General features: G+C 37.8%; 1 protein-coding gene across 1 annotated transcript in view; it reads left to right on the top strand.

Moving 5' to 3' along the window:
- camk1da (calcium/calmodulin-dependent protein kinase 1Da) overlaps positions 1 to 22,624 on the top strand; it is a 407,111-nt gene that overhangs the window by 205,139 nt on the left and 179,348 nt on the right. The window contains exon 3 of the mRNA XM_028813685.2: positions 14,565 to 14,639. Within this exon, the coding sequence (XP_028669518.1) occupies positions 14,565 to 14,639 (75 nt within the window). The remainder of the gene's footprint in view (positions 1 to 14,564; positions 14,640 to 22,624) is intronic.

The following is a 22,624-nucleotide window of genomic DNA, read 5'->3' as shown; positions in this document are numbered from 1 at the left end:
TTTAATAGAAGCAGAGCTAGAGACTACAACTTTGGCTCTGTATAGGTTGTTAATTTAAAGTCATTTCCTTTTGCCATACCCTTTTCAACAAAGGTGAAGGGCCTGAAACAACATGTGACAGTGCAAGGGCAATAATGCCCTCGGTTATCCACTTTCATCTTTTTTGTGCATAATACCCTTAAACTGCAAACATTTACCTTATTAAGTAACATAACATAGTCTCTTAATTGTGTTCCCTGCTATAGTAATATGCTATTACTCATGTAATCCAAAACTGGATTAATAATTAATCAATTTCTGAAATATTTGATGAGTTAATTACAGTACTAACTATGAAATTTATAACAGTGTTTTTGAGCACAGAAAAGTAAAATACGCAATGTCTTACTGGGTGTGCATTATACAATATTCATATGAATTAGATGGCTAAAAATGGCAATTGATAGATATAGGGTTCTGTCTTTAATACAATAAAATATTAAATAATTAGGGTCTTATAATGACTACATTTCCAACAAAATGTGTTTTAAAGAATGCTTTTGTGTTTCATCAGGTGTTTGCAGTCGAGCAATTTCAAAATATTCTGTTTTGAAAGGTGTGGGCATTCTGCCAACTTAGCCTACCGTTAGCCATCTGTTGGCAACACATGGAGTATCAGAATTGCGTGACATAGATCAAGTTTAGGTTTTTAGTATGCTCTAGCTTTTACTCTTAAATATAGGTAACAGTAGTGTTACTTTTTGGCATTTTAGAACCTTATTTTTACTCTAAGGTGCTTTTCAAATAAGGCTGAAGTTATACTTTATTTCAATTATAGCTACTGCTTGTCTAGACAAAACACCTTTTAAATTATAATATCTAGAAATAAGATCCACAAACCTTAAATGACTTTTGACCAGTGAAGTCTTTTGAAAAACTTACTAAGATGAAGCTAAAAGAGAAACTCCGGGTTTGTTAAATCCATTTCAGTTTGTCTACCAGCTAACAGAGGGACAGGGGATGGCATTGTTACTTTGCTTCATCTGTTTTCTGAACACTTGGAGAGCATCGAGACTCATGTGAGGCTTCCGTGTTTGTAGACTTTTCATCAGATTTTAATACCATTCAGTCCCACCTTCCTGCAGAGAGGCGTAATAAAAATTTTAATTTGAACTTTAACTTGATAGGGTAGCTGATTCATTCTTTGAGTCCTGTCTATTAAAGAGTCAAAGTAAATCATGGTCATTATAACATGTCCTCCTTCTCAGGAGTATTTTCATTCATTTCTTTTATACATTCTCTACACTAATGGCTGTTCCAATAAGTTTGAAAACAGGTTCATCTTAAAATTTGATGATGACACAGTGACTACTCAAATGAAATCGATCATGGTCCAGTGGTAGATGATGTATAATGTGGTGTATTGGTGTTTCCGTAAAAACCAACTGCCAAATTTAATCTCTTCTTTAGACAATAAACTTGAATACAGTAACATATTTTTGAAGAATGGTGAACTTATAACTACCTGAAATAACACTTCAAGTAGCTTTGAACCAGAGGCTTCCATATGGACATCGTATGAACAATTGCTTGGTGTTTTAAGTCTTGCCTAAGCCTCCATTGATATGCATTTGTCTTCTTTTGCTGAGCCAATCTTAAAGCACACACAAGTCTGCAAGGCCTCTCTTCTGTCTGCTGCCCTCTAATGACTTCATAAGTCTTCCATAATAAAGAGCAGCTTATCCAGTTGAGCACATTGTGATTTTAATAAGACTTAATTATGTACCTGCCTTGAAAATATCAGACATTGCCCTGAAAGATGTCAACAATTAATGTTTTAAAATTACACCAATAACTATAGAATAGAGGATAGTACAGAGAGAACTTGTACAAAAAAATTAAATACAGTATATATGGAGGTTGGACAAAACAGCAGATGCCAGGAGTGCCTAACACTCTCTTTAGAGAATAGGAGAGAACAATTGGGGATGGCAAGAAGCCATAAATCTTACTAGTTAACAGGTGGCAATATAGTGTTTACTTGCAGAGAGCCATTACTTTTTTGTCTAATTGCTAAGAAAAAGGATATGCTCCCGGTCTTGGAGGAATAGGACCATGTTGCTGCTTTAAGAGAAAAAGCAACTCACAAGTTACCTGAGAGACCTGGTTCTTTCATGTTTACTGAAGAATCAGAGTTTCAGGTTACAAAGGGACTCACTAGAGGAAGTTCTAGTCTGTTGTTGCCATAGCCAGAATAGAGCCCCTCCTGACACCAGAAGTAATCCATGTGATGAATTTAAAATCACCTTTGGCCAGAGGTGATTTGAGGCTAGTGTTGGGATGTAAGTTTCAGGCAGTAACTCACTGGCAGAAACAAGAGGCTAAGATCATAAGAAGGAGGGTCAGCAGAATGTGAGGTGATCATATAGGAAAGATGAGAAATTGTTTGGCCCTCCACCTGACAGAAAATTCAAGCCTTGTAGTATCTAGATCCAGTGGAGCAGCTAGGGTCATGTATTATCTTATGTTGTGTTCTATTAATAATTTTGGTATTTTGGTCACAAGACTAATCAAAAACCATTTTGAAAACTGCCTGAGTGTTCTGATGTTTCTAGGGACTCAAAATTATATGTACATTGGACTGACAAGCTGTTCCATAGCCAGGTGGGGGCAGGTCTGTTATTTCATTAACTGTTAAGCAGGTAGAAGATCTGGAGTTGATTCCAAGTGTTGAATTTGCCTTTGGAAGCTGTCACTGTGAACTCTCAATATGATGTCCAAAGAGCTGACCATGCAAGTAAAAACAGGCCATCATTAGGCTGAGAAAACAAAACAAGCCTAGGATAGGAAGGACAGGTTATATAGCATAACCACATCATCTGTGAAACATGGTGGAGATGTTATGGCATGGTGTTAAGAGATGGGTATGCGTGACTGCCAATGGAAGTGGGTCACTGGTGTTTATTGATGATATTACTACTGACAAAAGTCGCAGGATGATTTATGAAGTGTACAGGGCTATCCCGTCTACTCAGTTTCAGACAAATGCTGAAAAACATACTGTGACAGCAAACCAAATGCTTTTCAAAGCACAGAAGGGAAATGTTCATCAATGGTTAAGTCAATCAACTGCCGTCAGCCCAATTGGACATGCATTTCACTTGCTGAAGTCAAAACAAAACTGAAGGCAGAATGTTCAATGAACAATCAGCAACTGAAGACAGCTGTAGTAAAGGCCTAGCAAAGTATCACTAGGGTGAAAACCCAGCACTTGGAGATGCCCATGGGTTTCAGACTTCAAGCATTCATTGAGCATTGAAAATGATTGTTATATTCATGATTATTTTAGTTTGTCCAAATACTTTTGATCCCTTGGGGGGGGGGCTTTGGGCATGTATAAAAATCTTTTCTAAAGGCTCATAAAATGTTTTTGGTTAAATGCTTTAAATTAAAACTGCAAGTCTACACTTCAATCTTGATTGCTTCATTTCAAATCCGTTGTGCCACACAGAGCAAAAATTATGAAAATTGCATCACTGTCCAATACTTATGGACCTAACTGTATAAATGGAGAAAAAACACTTTTGAGTTACTTTGGTGTACTGGTGAATTCTCTTGAATTTGAATGTAGAAAAATCTCCAAGAAATCAGAGAAACTGTGATCCTTAATAAATTGTGTAATTACTGTTACAGTTTTAGAGATTATAGTTGTAATTGCTGATGTCTGGATTTAATATACAAAGTCTCCTGCCATTATGACATTATGAGTGCTCATACTGGGAACTTACACAAGTACCTTAAGCACAAACTCTTTGTCATCCATATTCAATGCATATATATCAACCATATTAATTTAGATTTATCTATAGTCCTCATCGCCTTAATATATTGCTTGCATAGTTGGCCGAAGAAGAAGGAGAAGAAGAGGGTGGAGACGTGTCCGGAGGCAGGAGGAGAGGAGGAAAGTAAAGAGAGTGGAACTGAGGGTAGGAACTTTGAATGTTGGCAGTATGAGTTAGCAGATATGATGGAGAGAAGGAAGGTTGATATATTGTGCATGCAAGAGACTAAATGGAAGGGGAGTAAGGCCAGGTGGATTGGAGGTGGATTCAAATTGTTCTATCATGGCGTGGATGGGAGGAGAAATAGGGTAGGAGTTATCCTGAAGGAACAGTATGTCAAGAGTGTTTTGGAGGTGAAAAGAGTGTCAGGCAGAGTAATGATTATGAAGCTGGAAATTGGAGGTGTGATGATGAATGTTGTTAGTGCATATGCACCACAAGTTGGGTGTGCAATGGGTGAGAAAGAAGATTTTTGGAGTGAGTTGGATGAAGTGATGAACAGTGTACCCAAGGGAAAGTGGTGATTGGAGCGGATTTCAATGGGCATGTTGGTGAAGGGAACAGTGGAGACGAGGAGGTGATGGGTAGGTATGGTGTCAAGTGGAGGAATGAAGAAGGTCAGAGGATAGTGGATTTTGCCAAAAGGATGGACATGGCTGTGGTGAATATGTATTTCAAGAAGAGGGAGGAACATAGGGTTACGTGCAAGAGTGGAGGAAGATGCACACAGGTAGATTACATCCTTGCAGAAGAGTTGATCTGAAGGAGATTGAAGACTGCAAAGTGATGGCAGGGGAAAGTGTAGTTAAACAGCATAGGATGGTGGTCTGTAGGATGACGTTGGAGATCAAGAAGAAGAAGACAGTGAGGGAAGAGCCAAGGATCAAATGGTGGAAGTTGAAAAAGAAAGACTGCAAGGTTGAGTTTAGGGAGGAGGTGAGACAGGAACTGGGTGGCAGTGAAGAGTTACCAGACAGCTGGGAAACTACAGCAGATGTAGTAAAAGTGACAGCAAGAAGGGTGCTTGGCGTGACATCTGGACAGAGGAAGGAGGAAAAGGAAACCTGGTGGTGGAATGAGGAAATACAGAAGAGTATACAGAGGAAGAGGATGGCAAAGAAGAAGTGGGAAAGTCAGAGAGATGCAGAAAGTAGACAAGAGTACAAGGAGATAAGGCGCAAGGTGAAGAGAGAGGTGGCGAAGGCTAAAGAAAAGGCGTATGATGAGTTGTACGAGAGGTTGGACACTAAGGAGGGAGAAAAGGACCTGTACCGATTGGCTAGACAGAGGGACCGAGCTGGGAAAGATGTGCAGCAGGTTAGGGTGATAAAGGATAAAGATGGAAACATACTCACGAGCGAGGAGAGTATGTTGAGCAGATGGAAAGAGTACTTTGAAAGACTGATGAATGAAGAGAACGAGAGACAGAAGAGGTTGGATGATATGTAGATAGTAAATCAGGAAGTGCAACGGATTAGCAAGGAGGAAGTAAGGAGAGCTATAAAGAGGATGAAAAATGGAAAGGCGGAGGAGGTGTTTAGGGGAGATGGCAGTAGAGTTTTCAACCAGATTGTTTAATGGAATCTTGGAAAGTGAGCGGATGTCTGAGGAGTGGAGAAGAAGTGTACTGGTGCTGATATTTAAGAATAAGGGGGATGTGCAGAACTGCAGTAACTACAGGGGAATAAAATTGATGAGTCACAGCATGAAGTTATGGGAAAGATTAGTGGAAGCTAGGTTAAGAAGTGAGGTGATGATTAGTGAGCAGCAGTATGGTTTCATGCCAAGAAAGAGCACCACAGATGCAATGTTTGCTCTGAGGATGTCGATAGAGAAGTTTAGAGAAGGCCAGAAGGAGTTGCATTGCGTCTTTGTGGACCTGGAGAAAGCATATGACAGGGTGCCTTGAGCGGAGCTGTGGTATTGTATGAGGAAGTCGGGAGTGGCAGCAAAGTACGTAAGAGTTGTACAGGATATGTGCGAGGGAAGTGTGACAGTTTTGAGGTCTGCGGTAGGAGTGACGGATGCATTCAACTTGGAGGTGAGATTACATCAGGGATCGGCTCTGAGACCATTTTTATTTGCAGTGGTGATGGACAGGTTGACAGATGAGATTAGACAGGAGTCCCCGTGGACTATGATGTTTGCTGATGACATTGTGATCTGTAGCGATAGTAGGGAGCAGGTTGAGGAGACCCTGGATAGGTGGAGATATACTCTAGAGAGGAGAGGAATGAAGGTCAGTAGGAACAAGACAGAATACATGTGTGTAAATGAGAGGGAGGTCAGTGGAATGGTGAGGATGCAGGGAGTAGAGTTGGCGAAGGTGGATGAGTTTAAATACTTGGGATCAACAGTACAGAGTAATGGGGATTGTGGAAGAGAGGTGAAAAAGAGAGTGCAGGCAGGGTGGAATGGGTGGAGAAGAGTGTCAGGAGTGATTTGTGACAGACGGATATCAGCAAGAGTGAAAGGGAAGGTGTACAGGACGGTAGTGAGACCAGCTATGTTATATGGTTTGGAGACGGTGGCACTGACCAGAAAGCAGGAGACAGAGCTGGAGGTAGCAGAGTTAAAGATGCTAAGATTTGCACTGGGTGTGATGAGGATGGACAGGATTAGAAATGAGTACATTAGAGGGTCAGCTCAAGTTGGACGGTTGGGAGACAAAGTCAGAGAGGCGAGATTGCTTTGGTTTGGACATGTGCAGAGGAGAGATGCTGGTATATTGGGAGAAGGATGCTAAAGATAGAGCTGCCAGGAAAGAGGAAAAGAGGAAGGCCTAAGCGAAGGTTTATGGATGTGGTGAGAGAGGACATGCAGGTGATGGGTGTAACAGAGCAAGATGCAGAGGACAGAAAGATATGGAAGAAGATGACCCACTGTGGCAACCCCTAACGGGAGAAACTGAAAGAAGAAGAAGTTATGCAGTACATCAATAGTTACCAATGGAAAAATTCACATATATCTGGTTTTCTTATTGTACTAGGGTGTTGTACCGTGTTAGCCATTATGAATGTAGAGAAAAGCCAAGCAAAATGACACCTTTTATTGGCTAACTAGAAAGATTACAATATGCAAGCTTTCGAGGCAACTCAGGCCCCTTCTTCAGGCAACTTGCCTGAAGAAGGGGCCTGAGTTGCCTCGAAAGCTTGCATATTGTAATCTTTCTAGTTAGCCAATAAAAGGTGTCATTTTGCTTGGCTTTTCTCTGGTTTTCTTATTATAGTTATAGTACTAGGGTGTTGTACCGTGTTAGCCATTATGAATGTAGGGAAAAGATGTAATACATCTTGCCTGAAGAAGGGGCCTGAGTTGCCTCGAAAGCTTGCATATTGTAATCTTTTTAGTTAGCCAATAAAAGGTGTCATTTTGCTTGGCTTTTCCCTATTATTATAGTTAGAAAGAAATCCAGCCTATTCTTTCAGCAAAAATGTATCCTCATTTATTAAATAGATCTCTTGTCAAAACACTATCTTTGCCCTTAAGGAAGCGAAATGTAAAAGCACATTTTTTCCTCTTAAAGTCCTGATCAAGACCTTTAATGTTCCTAGATACAAAATTTACTGATTGATCAGAATTTTATTGTTTCAGCCTTTCAGGAGTCATTTTTCTCATATTAAATGAATAACGGAAAAACATGTGATGTTACTTTGCCACCAATTTTCACATGAGATTTTTAAAATGAAATCATGTGCCTCTCTTCAGTGAAAGTACTATAAAGTATCATGCTTATGGTTCATGCTATTTTGTTGCAGTAGGTGGGAGGCCTCTGCCATTATGTTGGCATGGCGTTGGTGTGTGGCATGTTATCAGCCTCCTGTGTCTTCCTGAGATGTTGATTGGTGTAAATGCCTTTCACTATCAGAAGAAACACTGGCACAGTCTGAAAAATAATATAACCTTAGTAGGAATCAAAATAGTGATGGAGTCAGGATTATTTTTTTTTTATTAACGGACATAAAAATGTAATAGGGCAAAGGCAACACTTTACACTGCACTTGGCAATACCCATGAACTAGGTTGACAATTGAAGCTTGCTTGTCAGTATAAAAAAAGATAATATAGGCAGAGTTTCCTGGAGATTTTCTGGGTTTGGCTATTAATATTGGAATGTCAAAGAATATAGAAGTGAATGCTTAAGCTAGCCGTTATGAATATTTACAATATAATTGAGACTCTTGGGGACAGTGACTGTGTATGGGTGATGAAGATTTCAGAAGTGACAGTGTAAGTCTATGCTGAAGGACAGAAAAGCAAAACATGACAGCAGTGTAACGTGATGAGTACACAAGTAGAACTTTATTTGTCACTGGTGGAAATTTAGCTTTTTACAGAAGCTCTACAGATAGATAGATAGATGTACACACACTGTAGTCTGAAAACACATCCCAATGATTAAAAAGAAAGAAAACATTTGACTTGTCAGCCCTAGTCACAGTAAGGCATTATGCAGGCGTACTGTATTGCTGTTGGTATAAAGAAGCCCCAGTAGCGTTTCTTGACATATTTCTGCTGAATAATCCTTTGGCTGTTTCAGTATGAGGAAAAATGAACCATATTTGCAACATCTGATTTAATGCATGTTTCTTTTCTAGTGGTCACTCACAGTTTCAATTATGTTGAGGTTGGGGCTATCAGGTAGCCAATGTAATACTGTTAGACTTCCATCTGCAGACGTTTGTTCCAAGTACTAATGGTCTTAATTGTGTTTAGGTTATTATCATGCTGGAAGGTCTTTCCAGCTATGAATGCTGCCAAAAGGTACAGCATGATGAGTCAGAACCTGTTTGTATTTCTCAGCAGTTATCATTTCATGCATGTTGACTAGATCCTGTATACCATTGCCTAAACTATCCACCTAGATCATCACAGAGCAGCCCTCATACTTCCCAGAAGACTGCAGGCAGGCATCGGTGGTCTTCTTGCCAACCCTTCTTCTGACATACTCAGTTTTTGTAAGCCAAAAACTTTTCATTTACAGTCATCACTGCACAAGACTTTCAACTATTGGTTGTTGTGCCATGTTTTATGGTCATTAATACAGTGTAATATTGTCTGCTTGTTGTCTTGCAGCAAGAATGGTTTCTCACATACAACATTCTGTACAATATAATCTATATATATAATTCACTAAGCAGCCACCAGCACAAGCAAGACACCCATGGAGCACGCAGGACGGAGCCACGCCCACCAACTCTAAGACCATTGGATACGACGACAACTCGCAGAACCACGGCCACCAATTCAGACGCAGCAACTCACAAAGCACGGCGTCATTGGATACGACAACAACTCGCAGAGACACGCCCACCAACTCGGACGCAGCAACTCACAAAACAGGGCGTCATTCGCGTTTGTCTCTGCTACACTCCACATGCACCTCTGAGCCACGTTGACTTTTCATTATTCTTTTCAGTTACGACGCATGACCACGTCCACCATCGCAAACTGTTTTACATGCCATGGTCTTAGAGTTGGTGGGCGGGTCTCCGTGAGTTGCTCTTGCGAACGGGCACATGACCAGGCGGTGTGTATGCTTCGCGAACAAGGGTGGATGTGGTAGGACCATCTAAGAAGAGGTATGTTTGTCGCGGATGTGAATCGCTGTATGCGGCATGTAAAACAGTTTGTTTGTCGCGGATGTGAATCACTGTATGCAGCGTGTAAAACAGTTCGCGAGAGGTTTCCCATTATCTTAGAGTTGGTGGGCGGGTCTCCGTGAGTTGCTGTTGCGACTGGGCACATGACCAGGCAGTGTGTATGCTTCGAGTGTGAGGGTGGACGCGACAGGACCATCTAAGAAAAATCATGTTTGTCACGGATGTGAATCGCTGTATGCAGCGTGTAAAACAGTTTGTTTGTCGCGGATGTGAATCGCTGAATGAGCGTGCAACGGCGGTCCTCCAATTGTCAGTCACGGACAATTGTATGTTGCCCTCTCCAGAGTTCCATCTTTTCATTCACCTACAGTCGTATCCTCAAACCCACCCCATTTGGACAACTGTTTCTTTCAGGAAGTGTTCACCCATCGATACATAATTATGTGGTGTATGCTACGCCGTGGGTTGGCTAGTTTCTTTTAATATTTCTTCATTGTTCAAAGTGTGTACTTCAGTGCCAGATGCAGAGCAAGCACTTCACGATTTTATTCTATCCCTTATGGAAGTGCTCTTTCATTACATTTTCTGTCTTCATTTGCTCGGTTTCTTATTTCTTTGACTGCTTGAAAATCCAGTTTGGTGTGCTGTTGCTTGATACTGTGTATGTGTGTTTTTGCCTGTTTTGGTTGTTTATATAGATAAGGATTTAATTTCTGATGTTCTTTTGTCTTTTGGTTTTGAATTTACAAAGGTTATTTTTCTGCTGTTGTTTTTTTTTTTGATTACATAATGCCATCTTGATTGCATAATTTCAATCATCACCACTGATAACAATTTGGTCCTGATTGTACACTGCTTTATTCCTGTGTGGATGTAACATCCTTTACATGTTGTACAACTCTGCTCTATGGAGTGCTGGCTCAGTAACATCAAACCAAGAAAGACCCATCGAATCACCAAGCAGGTCTTAGTTATAGGATGCACTCTGTAATCAGAGCAGAAAAATAAACTATGCAATACTGTTATTTGTGAGCATAGTTTTTGTTTAAAATATATACATACATACATCTTCTAAATAAAGAAAGCAGAAAAATATTTTCCAGCAGCTGTGACAAACTTAACGACTGTAAATGAAGGTTAGTGATTGGAACAAGTGTACTCTCCTAGTGTAACAAGAAGAAGGGGAATGGGCTAAATGAGGCTAATCCATCCATCCATCCATTTTCCAACCCGCTGAATCCGAACATAGGGTCACGGGGGTCTGCCGGAGCCAATCCCAGCCAACACAGGGCACAAGGCAGGAACCAATCCTGGGCAGGGTGCCAACCCACCGCAGATGAGGCTAATCCATAGCCTCATTTGGTCAGTAGAACCAGCAAATAGCTCCCTGAAAGTGCTAGATTGGTACAAATCCATACACAGTATTTGTCAGTGGAAAGTGTGTGGATAAAGCCAGTCAGAGCCTCAAAGAGCCATTGCAGTATTTGTCACTGCATGCTTTTCTTGTGCCACTATATATACTGTATAGATGTGTGTATGTACAGTATGTATGTATATGCTGTACATACACATAAACACAAACACAAACACATACAATTAAATATATGGCTTGTTTTCAATTTTTTTTTTGCATTTTCAAATTTGAAATGAATGTTGTTTGACTTTCAAGAATCAACCAATCACACTTTCTACTATATTGTACTTGACTCTCTTGGCATGCAATGCACATTGTCACTAAATCTCAATTAGTGTTTGTTGCATTGTGCTAGTTAAACTTCATCTTTTTAATGCTTTGATCTTTCTTGTAACCTTACAGTGTATCTGTGTGGTAATTTGAACGGCTTTATGGCAATGATTTTAATAATCTTAATTTGAAGAGAAATGTTGAAAACTGTTATTATAGCATGTGATATGATTACTGGCTCTTGGCAGCTTTGGTAAACATGTTTACTTTTCTGGCACTTGATCAAAGACTGTTGAGTGCCTGGGTGACCTCACCTCTTGTGCTACAACTTGAAGTGGTTACTTGTAACCTTTTTAATTAGACAAGCACTTATTGTAATTGCTGCATGGTTGGCAAAGACAGAGATGTTGTGCAGTGTACTCGTTAGTTACAAATTTGACTTGCCACTATATTTTGAATTTGAATGAGTTTTTCCATAACATTAATTATGTAGCTACTTACCATTAAAATTCACCATATTCAAATATTATTAAATTGTAAATAGTAATTGATTACATTTTGTAATGTAAACAGTTGTAAATATATTACACATAATTGTTCTATTCTGTATTTTAAGATTGCTTAAAAATGTTATTACAATTTCTCCATTTGATCAATATGACTGATAACGGCAGGGCAGATTCTTCAATTTCCCATAGGAAGTGCAAACACTCTTAATAATTTTATTTAATGTGTCAGTAGGCTGTGAAAAAAGGAACTTTATCTGTAAACTGCAGTTGATTCAGAATTAAGATGCTCAGAAGCAATAAGTAAATTTTACATCTGGGTACATATGACACTTTTATGTAATTAGTTGGTTATATTTCCGTCCTTTTCTTGACGTGTCACTCTGTGATAGTGTGCTCTATGAAGCCTAGTAAATAAAATTTAGACTGATTGGGTAATTGTATTTTAATCATGATGCAAAACTGTAAAATGCAGATTATTTTTCTTTAAATAGTCCAAAATTTATTTTGTTGGGTTGAATGGAAAGGAATGTACTAAAATTAACAAGTAACACTTTTCTGAATGATTGTTGTTAGCCAAAAAGAGCAAATGTTAGCAGTGAATTATAAAGCAAAATATGGCATCCCATGTGATTAAACTGTTGATGAACTAAACTGATACTTTATTGGGTGTGTTGAGTGAAGGCCTGGGTGGGAATATCCGGTGTTCTTCCCAGACTCTAGAGGTCAGACAGTCCAGCAGATTCCAGAAAGACAGCAAGGGCTGACCGGAGACAGCGAAACCACCTAGATGACATGTGGCAGCTCCAACGTGGGTCACATTGCCCATTTAAAGGTTAAGAAGGACTATCAAGGCGTTGCTGTTCCTTTTTGCTGAACAGCTAGGGTATAGAACACATTTCCTGAATTGGAGAAAAGATAATGTAGTGTTTCTCAAGGAGAATGGTTAATGGTTAAGGTCTACTTTGGTGACCTAGCAATTGAAGGATTACTGAATATTCTTGTGCTGACACAAGTGGAAATTCCAGCCTAGTGTCCTTGTAGTGAACATAGGGCCAACACAGACTGTGCTCATGATTTACAGGCGTTCCTACAAGTGAGTCTGCCTTGTTCTATTTTGGAGGAGAATCCATGGCAATTACTTAGTGGTGACAGGATGGGTTATGGAGTTGTAAAGACAGAGAGAATAGCAAGTGAAAAATTGAATGGTTGATGGTACTTGGAAAGTGAAATTTAGGGCGAGTCAGGATAGGGTGGAACTGGTGACCTGTTTGGGACGGTCTTAGAGAGGCATCAGGTATTCCTGCTTATTTATGTTCTTTGATACTTTGTGTTCTCCATTGTGTTTGTCAACCACATCTGACTAAAGATTATGCATCAAGTAGTCAGCTAATCTAGGAAGCTTATTTTATTTAACAATTGCAACATTTTTCTTTGTTTGTCCTACTTAACCATTATTTTGGATATGAAGAAGGATACTATGAAGGAACCTTTGTATCAGACTGGATAAATGCATGGTTCTCTGCTTTATCATGGCAATAAGAATTGTTATGAAAATGTAATAGAGTAAATACTTCAAACCACTCAACTCATCAAGTGAAAATGTACACATTTTGTTTATTAATGTGTGAAGCCTCTACTTTTTCTAATTCTGAATGGTACAGGTGAACTTTGTCTTATTGATTAATTGGTTATTGCATTTTTGTCCTAATTATTTTTCTCAGTTTTGCCAGGAAGATTTACTAAAATATTCTAAGCATAATTGCAATATACTTTAGAAAAACACAAACAGCGCATTTGTGAGAAATCTGATATTTGTTATAATGCTTATTGACTGCTAAATGACTGAATTTTCTTATTTGAATGTGTAGAACAGAAAAGGGCTGAATTTGAGCATCTTGCATTTACAATATACCTGCAACCAAACCAAATTTAAAATATTAAAATAAAGGAGGCTTTATTGTACAGTTTGTATGTACAGTATGCCTCATAGAGGTTCTTTGAATGCCTGCAGAGAATGTATGACACTACTAATTTATTTAAATAGAAGTCCAAAGGTTTTTTAATTAAGACCAATCATTATATCACCTGCTGTGGCTTCTACAACAGTATATTTGGTTTTAATGGTCAGTTACTCTCTAGACTTTTGGCTAGTCTCTATTGGACCTCATTTTACACCCATCAAGGAGTAGAGCTCCTCTTCTGTCATAGCCAAATCAAAACTGCTCTGCTTCACAGGCACACTGGATCACATGACTAGAAGAGGCAGTCCTTCTAGGGACCTTAAGGCTCCTTTTTTGAGTGGTTTCCTCAACCATACTGGGCATGCTCTTTTCCTGCAGACATCTGATATTTGTCTGAGAAAAAGAAAGAACATGCTTTAAGGTGTCTGGAGACATTCCAGTTGTGCTGTACTAGATATCACAGGGGCATGGAATAAGCTGTGACAACAAAAAACAAAACAAGATGTCATGATTAAAAGTATAAAGTAATGAAATGTGAATAAAACGAAGAAAATGAACATTAGAACTATTGTATTTTCAATGGCTAAATCTTTATTTGGGATGCACAAAGCAAAAGCAGTTTTGATGGAGTCACAATGTTACTCAGCAACTGATTAAATTTCAAATTGTGTTCTACTTGTTATCTAATTAAATGTTAATTAGTCAGTTTTACATTAAAGTATATTAGGTAAAAACCAGGGTAATGGACTTGCATTTATTTAATTAAAAAGTAATAAATATTACCACTACTTAAATTTTGTCCATGGATGGCCACATTGTGGTATCTTGTGATTTTTAGAAGACATTAATTTCTGTGCATTATGCATTATTGTGTTTGAGTATAGTCAGGGATGTGTGCTTTTTAAGTATGTTACCTTAGATTTACAGGCATATTAAGAAAATGGCATTCTTGTAATTCTTATTTGTTATTGTTCTTTGTTTTCCAGAATCAAGCATGAAAATATTGTTGCTCTGGAGGATATATATGAAAGTCCAAATCACCTGTACCTCATTATGCAGTTGTGAGTTTAAATATTTTCTTATAACTATGTCGTTGATTTTCAAAATTGTTATAACCCCACCATATTTTCCATGTCATGGAAATACTGGTAATCTAAACAATTAAAAATTATGTTCTGGCCAATAAATGGATCAGTTGCAATTTCTTGTCTTTGGGTTCTGGCTCATATAGATATGGTTCATCAGCAAGACTAAATGTTTCCTAATGTCAGACATATTGTTGGTATAAAATAAGTCTCTGCCCAAATCCTTGATAAATAAAACTTACATCAGAAAAAATTATAGCCCTAGAAGTGGTATCACTGTCAAACTACAGCTGCAACTGCTTTCATAAAGCTAGCTACCAGTAACCATGTTCCTTGGGGTAAAAGGCTACCACATAGGGAAGCTGAAAAAGAAATAAAGATAATGGCCAAGCATCTTTAAAAGTGATAGAACAAAATACTAGCCAGCTAAAGATTAGATCAATTAAAACTACCAGCAACTCACCAATTGTGACATTGGATGGAAAAAGGCTGCAGCTAGGGATGCCCCAGGACTGAACATAGCCATTGACGTAGGAATTATGACACAATTATTATCCTTAAGACTATTCAATGCAGAATTAAAATACAAAAGAATTGTTCATTATTTTCAACAAACAATCAGAGTTTAAAGAAATAATGCTTCAGGGTTTTGTGTAATTTTTTGCTTTGCATTATTGGGTTAATGATGAATTTCACATTTAGTTTTACTTTTAAGTTCTAAAAGCAGAGCAGATCACAATTCAATAATTCTCACTGGGAGTAGGCAAATAGATTTTACCTGTGCTCAGTTGGTGGTTTTTATTTATATTTGCCCTTTGCATTTTATAAATATTTATAATATAATACATCCATTACTCCATGACAGGTAGTGCTCTGCCTCACTGCAGTTGTTGATTTTTTATTATAATACTGAAAGTACTGTAGAAATTATTGATAATTTAATGTAGGCATAGAGTGCTGTTTAGGGTTCTATAATCAAAGTGATTCTTACCTTTATAAATTATAAACTAAGTTCAGTTACACCATGTAGGCAGCCAATGATCATGTGTGATTAATGGGATAACATGGAAATAGAGTGGTGCTTAAGGGAAGGCATTTGTAGATTCTCTGAACACAATTGACTAGTGTTACAGCATTCATTCTTTACTATTTATCAGTTTAAAAAATACCCTTGTTTTTAATATCTTATAGCTGATTCTCATTTTGATTAATGTAACTGTCAGTCTTTCTTGCCAATAGAAGAGTCAAGGTTTTGATGAATCATTGGTTGATTCTAGTCTGTTGTGCTGTGACAGTCATCAAGAAGACAAAGAAAGGTCAGAGAAGTTAGTGCTGTTGTGTGCTGAGATAAATGGGATCATCCACAAGGAAGATGGAAAAGTTGTATATTATACGTTTCCTTAATCTTTGTGAAGTGCCGGCATTTTTTTAAATAATGTTTGCATGTTCCCTTTTATACTGTATATATTTTAGTAAAGAAAAGTAAAATCTATCTACCCATTTACTGAAATTTCTTTTTAACTTCAGGGCTCTGGTAGGGTAGAGCCCATCAAGAATGCACTGAGTGCAAGGCAGGGCCCAGTTGATCAAAGAGCTCACTTACACATATTTCCTTAGTCACTCCAAGTGGAAATTTAGACTCCAAAAACATCCTAACTGGGATGAAGGAGGAAAGCTGGAGTATCTTCTGAAAAACTTTCACAGACATAGGGAGAATATACACAGAGACAGAGGTTGGGCCTTGGATTCAAACCTAGTTCCTTGAAGCTACTGTATGAGATAGTGACACCACCTACTTAAGGCCGACTTATACTTCAGTGTTGAGCCTATGCCATAGGTACATCATCACCCGCATAGCCTACAGCATACTTACAGCGCGTAGCCTGATGTGCTCCTCCTCAAAAACGTGAGTATGCATCACATTGACGCAAACTCTATGCAGACCCCTATGACTCTGATTGGCCAGTTTGTTAACAACATATTTCCTGAAGTGCATTCTGTTTTTCTTCTGATTTGGATGTCGCCGAATGTATGAAAAAGTGAAAAATGTGAGTAACAAATTCATTCTTCTGTGGAAGAAAAAGGTGTAGCAAGAGGAGTGATAATCCTGGAGGACAGAAACTGCTTGCATCTCAATTGATCGATCGCTTTTCTTGCATACTACAAACACCACCACCTATTGTTCAGGCATGTGCCTGCAGCATGATGCACGCAGACATATATATTGCTTTCAACAGTGTGGAAGTATAAATCAGCATTTAGCCTCAGTGAGTCCCAAATACAATATTTTAACTATTTTTTGAATGTTGGACAGCTTCACTGTTGTTCAGTTTTTCATGATCTCAATAAAATTAGCATACTTTGTCAAGCTAAAGATAATTTCATGATAGTCCAATCAGAGCTTTTAAAAATAAGCACTGAAATACTAAATATTTCCAACAGACAATTGTTCTGAAGATCTGTAGTGTTTATAGATTTATAAGGTCATTATTGTCACGTGTGCAGAACAGTGAAATTCTTATTGCATGTGCTAATTGGCATTCAAAATGTCGCCGCTCTCTGGCTGTTCTACACTTAAGTTAACAATAATAAATAGAAGGACATTAAGGAATCCAGGAGTATGTCTGTGTTCTTTTTTTCTATTTTACTTATTTATAGTTCCAATTATTTAAATATATTATCTATTTTATTTCCAGCAAAAGAGGCTTTATCAGACTATCATTAGGATGGCACAGTGGTGCATTTATTAGCATTACTGACTCACAGTTCCAGGATACTGGATGCAGTTCCCAATTCAGTCATTGTCTGTATGGTGTATTTTTACAGGGATTTCCACTTTCATTCCAAAGATGTACAGGTTTACTGTAAGTAGCTAATGGAACATACATGAGATCCTTGTTACCCTGAACTGGATTAAGTGGGTTTAATGATAGATTTTTGGAACTAGTCATTAGAAAGAGTACTTAGTTATTTCACTGTACTGGGTTTTTAAAATGAACATTAATGATGGAAACATTAGATGTATGATTAGGTAATGGTCTGTTTTTTATGGTATATTAAGTACAGTTTTTTTCTGTTAAACTGCCAGTTACTTTTGTTAAATATACAGTTAAAATGACATTTAAAAAGCATCAGATAATGGATTAATCTATTTTATATGTTTTGAGCAATTTTAGGACCAGCACTGTTAATGGATGCTTTACTTATACAAATTACCATTTACTCTAGTGATTTCTCTATGCAAATCAAGAAAACATTTACTGTATGATCATCAGGCTTTTAGTCTTTTAGAATGGCTTGTATTGAAAAGAAAAACACATTGCAAAGTACATTTAGTATTTTCCTAATTGGTCTGTACAGCCAGCCTTCCCTGGAGAAACTGAATGAATAATCAAAAGATTTGAATAAGTAGAGCAGAGCCAGGCATTTGGCTATGTAGACTTCAGTTTCTTTAATTAAAGAATAGGGAAATGAAAAATAACCCAACCTTGAATATATATCTTCATTAGCAGTAACAGCAGTTTTTTCTACAATCCACTGCAAAGGAAGCACTCCTTGATTTAGAATCTTTGATTGTATTATTGGAGATGCTTATCGCAGATAAAGGATTAAAAGAGTAGATTCTGCAGTAGTCATAACGCCAAAGTATAATTAACATTCATCTCCTAGTCTAGGCACTAAATCACATAACTGTCACCTTGTCTGCTGCCTCCGCAGCCCTATGGACTGTACATTGGAAACTGTATTAGACTGTGGGTGAGCATACTTAATCACTTCCTGTCAAAAACGGCAACAGTAGATAATTGTAGAGTCATAAGAGAAAATAAATCATGTACAATAGTGTTCGGGTAGATTAAATTAATGCCAATATTATTGAATAAATGCTGAGATTTTGAAATAGATTTTTAACTTTGCACCAAATTAGTTTCATTATTTTGAAGAAAATTATCTCTGTTTGTGCAGTGAATGCACAAAGAAGTTACTCTCTCTTATTATAAACAGCACATACACAGTGCTATAACTTTTGGATAATCATGATAAAAACTGTGTTTTATGAATTCCTTGATATACACATTATAAATTATAGCAAATTATAATTAAATCCTTGAGAAAAATTACAGTTGTGTACATATATACAGTATTACTAAAATATTGCTTTACGTAGTAGAACCTCATCTTATGTTATTGATGATTTCTATGCATCACATATCTTGGAAAATCTCATATAGTGAAATGTCCCTAGATGGCCTTTTACATTGCCCCTAGTATACAGCAAACTTGGTTTTGCCCATACCCAGCAATATGTAATCCTGTATATGTAGCTTCTTGTACATATATCAATAGATTTAAATAAAGTCTACCCCTACACAGGAGTATTGTTATGCGGGTTGCACAAAAGACTACAGTGGAGAAAGGCAGAACACCTTGTATAGGTCCAATACAGCTAGAGATGGAGCAGAGCACTATTGTACGAAAATCTCAGTTAGCCAAGTGTGATAGACATGGTAAGTGAGACAACGAAATTGTACAGCATGCAAACCTGTTGCTCCATCTCGTGCCATGGTGGGTGTGACAGAGTGAGAGTGCAGGAGGAGAACATTTTGCTTTTTCTAACATCATCACATTTCAGATAGTTTTCAGAAGGTGTGAAAGTATGATGAGGAACACATCTCTCTGCTTCTTACGCTGTGAATGAGATGGACCACAAGTATGGGAGGCTCCTGATTCGGTTCTACTTGAGCGACCAGATGCAACACCGAGTAAGACAGCCACAGGATGTGCTAGGATCTGAATATTTAGTCTGGTAATCAGAGTAATGCTTATTGAAAGAACCAGCTCAAGACATGGCCAGGCCTTGTCAATGTCCAAACAAATGGAGAGAAAATTGACTTCAGTAGAAATAGATATTGTTCCTGTAGGACACTAGAGCACATCTGGTCCAAAGGTTAGTGAGGTTTCCCAACCTTGTGCTAAAAAAGAGAAGGAGAGAGTGGGCAGGGAGGAAATATCAGAAGTGGTAACACCACCTGGTTAGAGATGGCCCATGATCCCAGGAAGGGATACAAATGATTGTGCTGTGATTCAAATAATGTAGGAAGCTGAGAGGCAGTATGAGAGATCCTGGTATTTTAGGCAAATGGAAAGTAGGGACACCAGACTGTGCTAGGTACAGTGCTAGCTTGGAGTCCATAGTCCAGTTATAGAGCAGCTTTTGAATCCAGAAGTAATTTTCTTGCTTGGCTTGAAGTTACAATATTCATGAGTTTAAAGTGTAAAATCAGGATGTATACTGGAACAAAGCTTGACTGGCAGGTGAAAGATAAGCCTAGATTTGAATGGAGAGAGTTTTGAGAGGATTTAGATGAAAAAGAAATGCATACTGTAGTATTTTGTGTTGGGAAATTGAGATTTTTTCTGTACTTTATGTTCTTCCTTTGTTCATCCTTAATTACTATTTTTAGGTGGATGTTATCTTTCTATAACAATTCACTTTAGAACTTTTTGCATGAGACATTTACAGTGTTTGACAGTTTTTTTTTTGCAAGTAATATAAGGTGTTTTATCTGCTTTCTTTGGTAATATCTGAAAATTTGTTACATAATGTAATAAAGTTAGCATACCTGGTTATTGTAATAGCTATTTGCATTTGACATTTTCATCTAGCTTTTGTGTTGCACAGTAACAAAAATACAGTGTTTTAAATGTACAGTAAGCAACACTCTTGAAAATACATATGAAACAATTGAGTTTTATTCAGTTTGCTCCATGATTGTAGCTTGCAATTTTTAAATTATGCTTTTCTGTAAAGTCTTATTTTATATAATCTGTTAGGCTCTAGTATCATACATTATACATTTTCCAGAGTACTTTATATTGAGCAATGTGTAAGTCAGCATTTCCAACAGAAATCTAATCTAGCAGTGGGGGTACCCCATTTGGAAGAGGAGGAGAGGTTATCCCCTTTGAAAATGTCCTCTGTTTTGGCCACATGACTATTTTCATTATATTTTGGTGCTTATGATTACAATTTTTTGTGGGTTAATTTGGACATGAACTTAAATGTTGCTTTTTACATTATATAGGCAATTAAAAAATAGAGAAAATGTAACTTTCAGAATTGTTTTTTTACCTAGGCACATTACCTGTAAAAAACAGGTAATAACAGGTAATTTTTATAAGTTTGATATCTCTTGTCCTGCGTGTGCTTTCAGTCCCTTTCCATTGTATCTTTGTGTGTCAAAAACTGGAGTGCATTCCTATAAAGCCTGATTCTTAGACTTTGTCGTTTCAGGGCACATGCTTGCCTTTCGACCGCTTTTTTACTTCCTTTTTTTGAAGGCAACTCACAGTATGCCTCCTAAGCTTCTGCTGCTCTTCCTGTGTTGGACACTCACACTTCCTCTTTAGATTGTGCCACCAAAATCAACTGAACAGTCAAACTGCTCTGAGGGACCGGATACACACACAAACCTTAGCATTTTATTATATAGTAGATAATAACATTAATAATAAACAACAATAACATTACTAAATAAGTTAACACCTAAAAATTAAAATAAATACCGGAAAGCACAAAAAGGAATTTTAAATAAAAAATACTTTCAGGAAATAAATATGAAATAATAATTTAAATATGACTGTTGCAAATGACAAATTGACAAATACATTATATACACTAAATAAGTAAATGCACACTGACACACCTTCCTATTTCATAGGAAATGCTAACTCTTAACTTCAAATTATCATGTTGTTGATGTTTACCCAGCTCAGATATCAAATTTGAAATTACCATAGTATACTGCATGACTGCCTTAATTTTATCTGGCATGAAACACTTTGAAACTGTATCTATGATTAAACATCCATCCATCCATCCATTTTCCAACCCGCTGAATCCGAACACAGGGTCACGGGGGTCTGCTTGAGACAATCCCAGCCAACACAGGGCACAAGGCAGGAACCATTCCTGGGCAGGGTGCCAACCCACCGCAGGACACACACAAACACACCCACACACCAAGCACACACTAGGGCCAATTTAGAATCGCCAATCCACCTAACCTGCATGTCTTTGGACTGTGGGAGGGAACCGGAGTGCCCGGAGGAAACCCACGCAGACACGGGGAGAACATGCAAACTCCATGCAGGGAGGACCCGGGAAGCAAACCCAGGTCCCCAGGTGTCCCAACTGCGAGGCAGCAGCGCTACCCACTGCGCCACCGTGCCGCCCATGATTAAACATGCAGCTCTATATTCAAAAGGTATTTATGATTTGTAAGAGAGCAGGTTTGTAAACCAAAGCTTTATTTTTTAAACTGTTACTTTAATGAAACCAAAACGTGTGGCATGTTGAAAAGCTTTTGCGAAATAAGCCCAACTGCCAGTTTAATAAAATACTGTAGTAATTATTCATAGTGTCTTTGTATACTCTAGTAATAAGTCAGTGTTGCGTCATGTGCAAAAAATACACCCTGATGATTTAACTCAGTGTCACAAAGGGAATGTTAAGATAAAACAATTAAATAAAGTTACAGCGAGATTCTGCTAAAAAAGCAAAACAAAAAACAACTTAATCTGTCCAGCAACCATACCGCTGTCCATGCATTCGTGTTTGTAGTAGGAGTGGCAGCAGAAGAAGCTTTTGGATCAGTGGCCTGACGCTAAGTTTTCTATTTGTGGTAAACATAATGAAATTCATCATTATATACTGGTACACTACAGTATATTTTAGATAAAAAACTTTAAAATATGTTGGAGAGATAGAGATAGAGATTAGCATGACAGCATCAAAGGTCCCAGTGATTTTCACACCTTTGATCTGAAAATACTTTTTACAACAGTGGGTTCATGTCAGTCAGATAACCTCATAACATATCCAGTATCCCATAAACAGCTCTGATCAAAATCAGTGAGCAGGTGTCTTCGTTTCATGATGCAGTATTAAATTAAATCTGAAG

Source organism: Erpetoichthys calabaricus, chromosome 1 (assembly GCF_900747795.2).
Source record: "Erpetoichthys calabaricus chromosome 1, fErpCal1.3, whole genome shotgun sequence".
NCBI classification, from domain to species: domain Eukaryota; kingdom Metazoa; phylum Chordata; class Cladistia; order Polypteriformes; family Polypteridae; genus Erpetoichthys; species Erpetoichthys calabaricus.
This window is presented reverse-complemented; position numbering and strand designations above follow the sequence as displayed.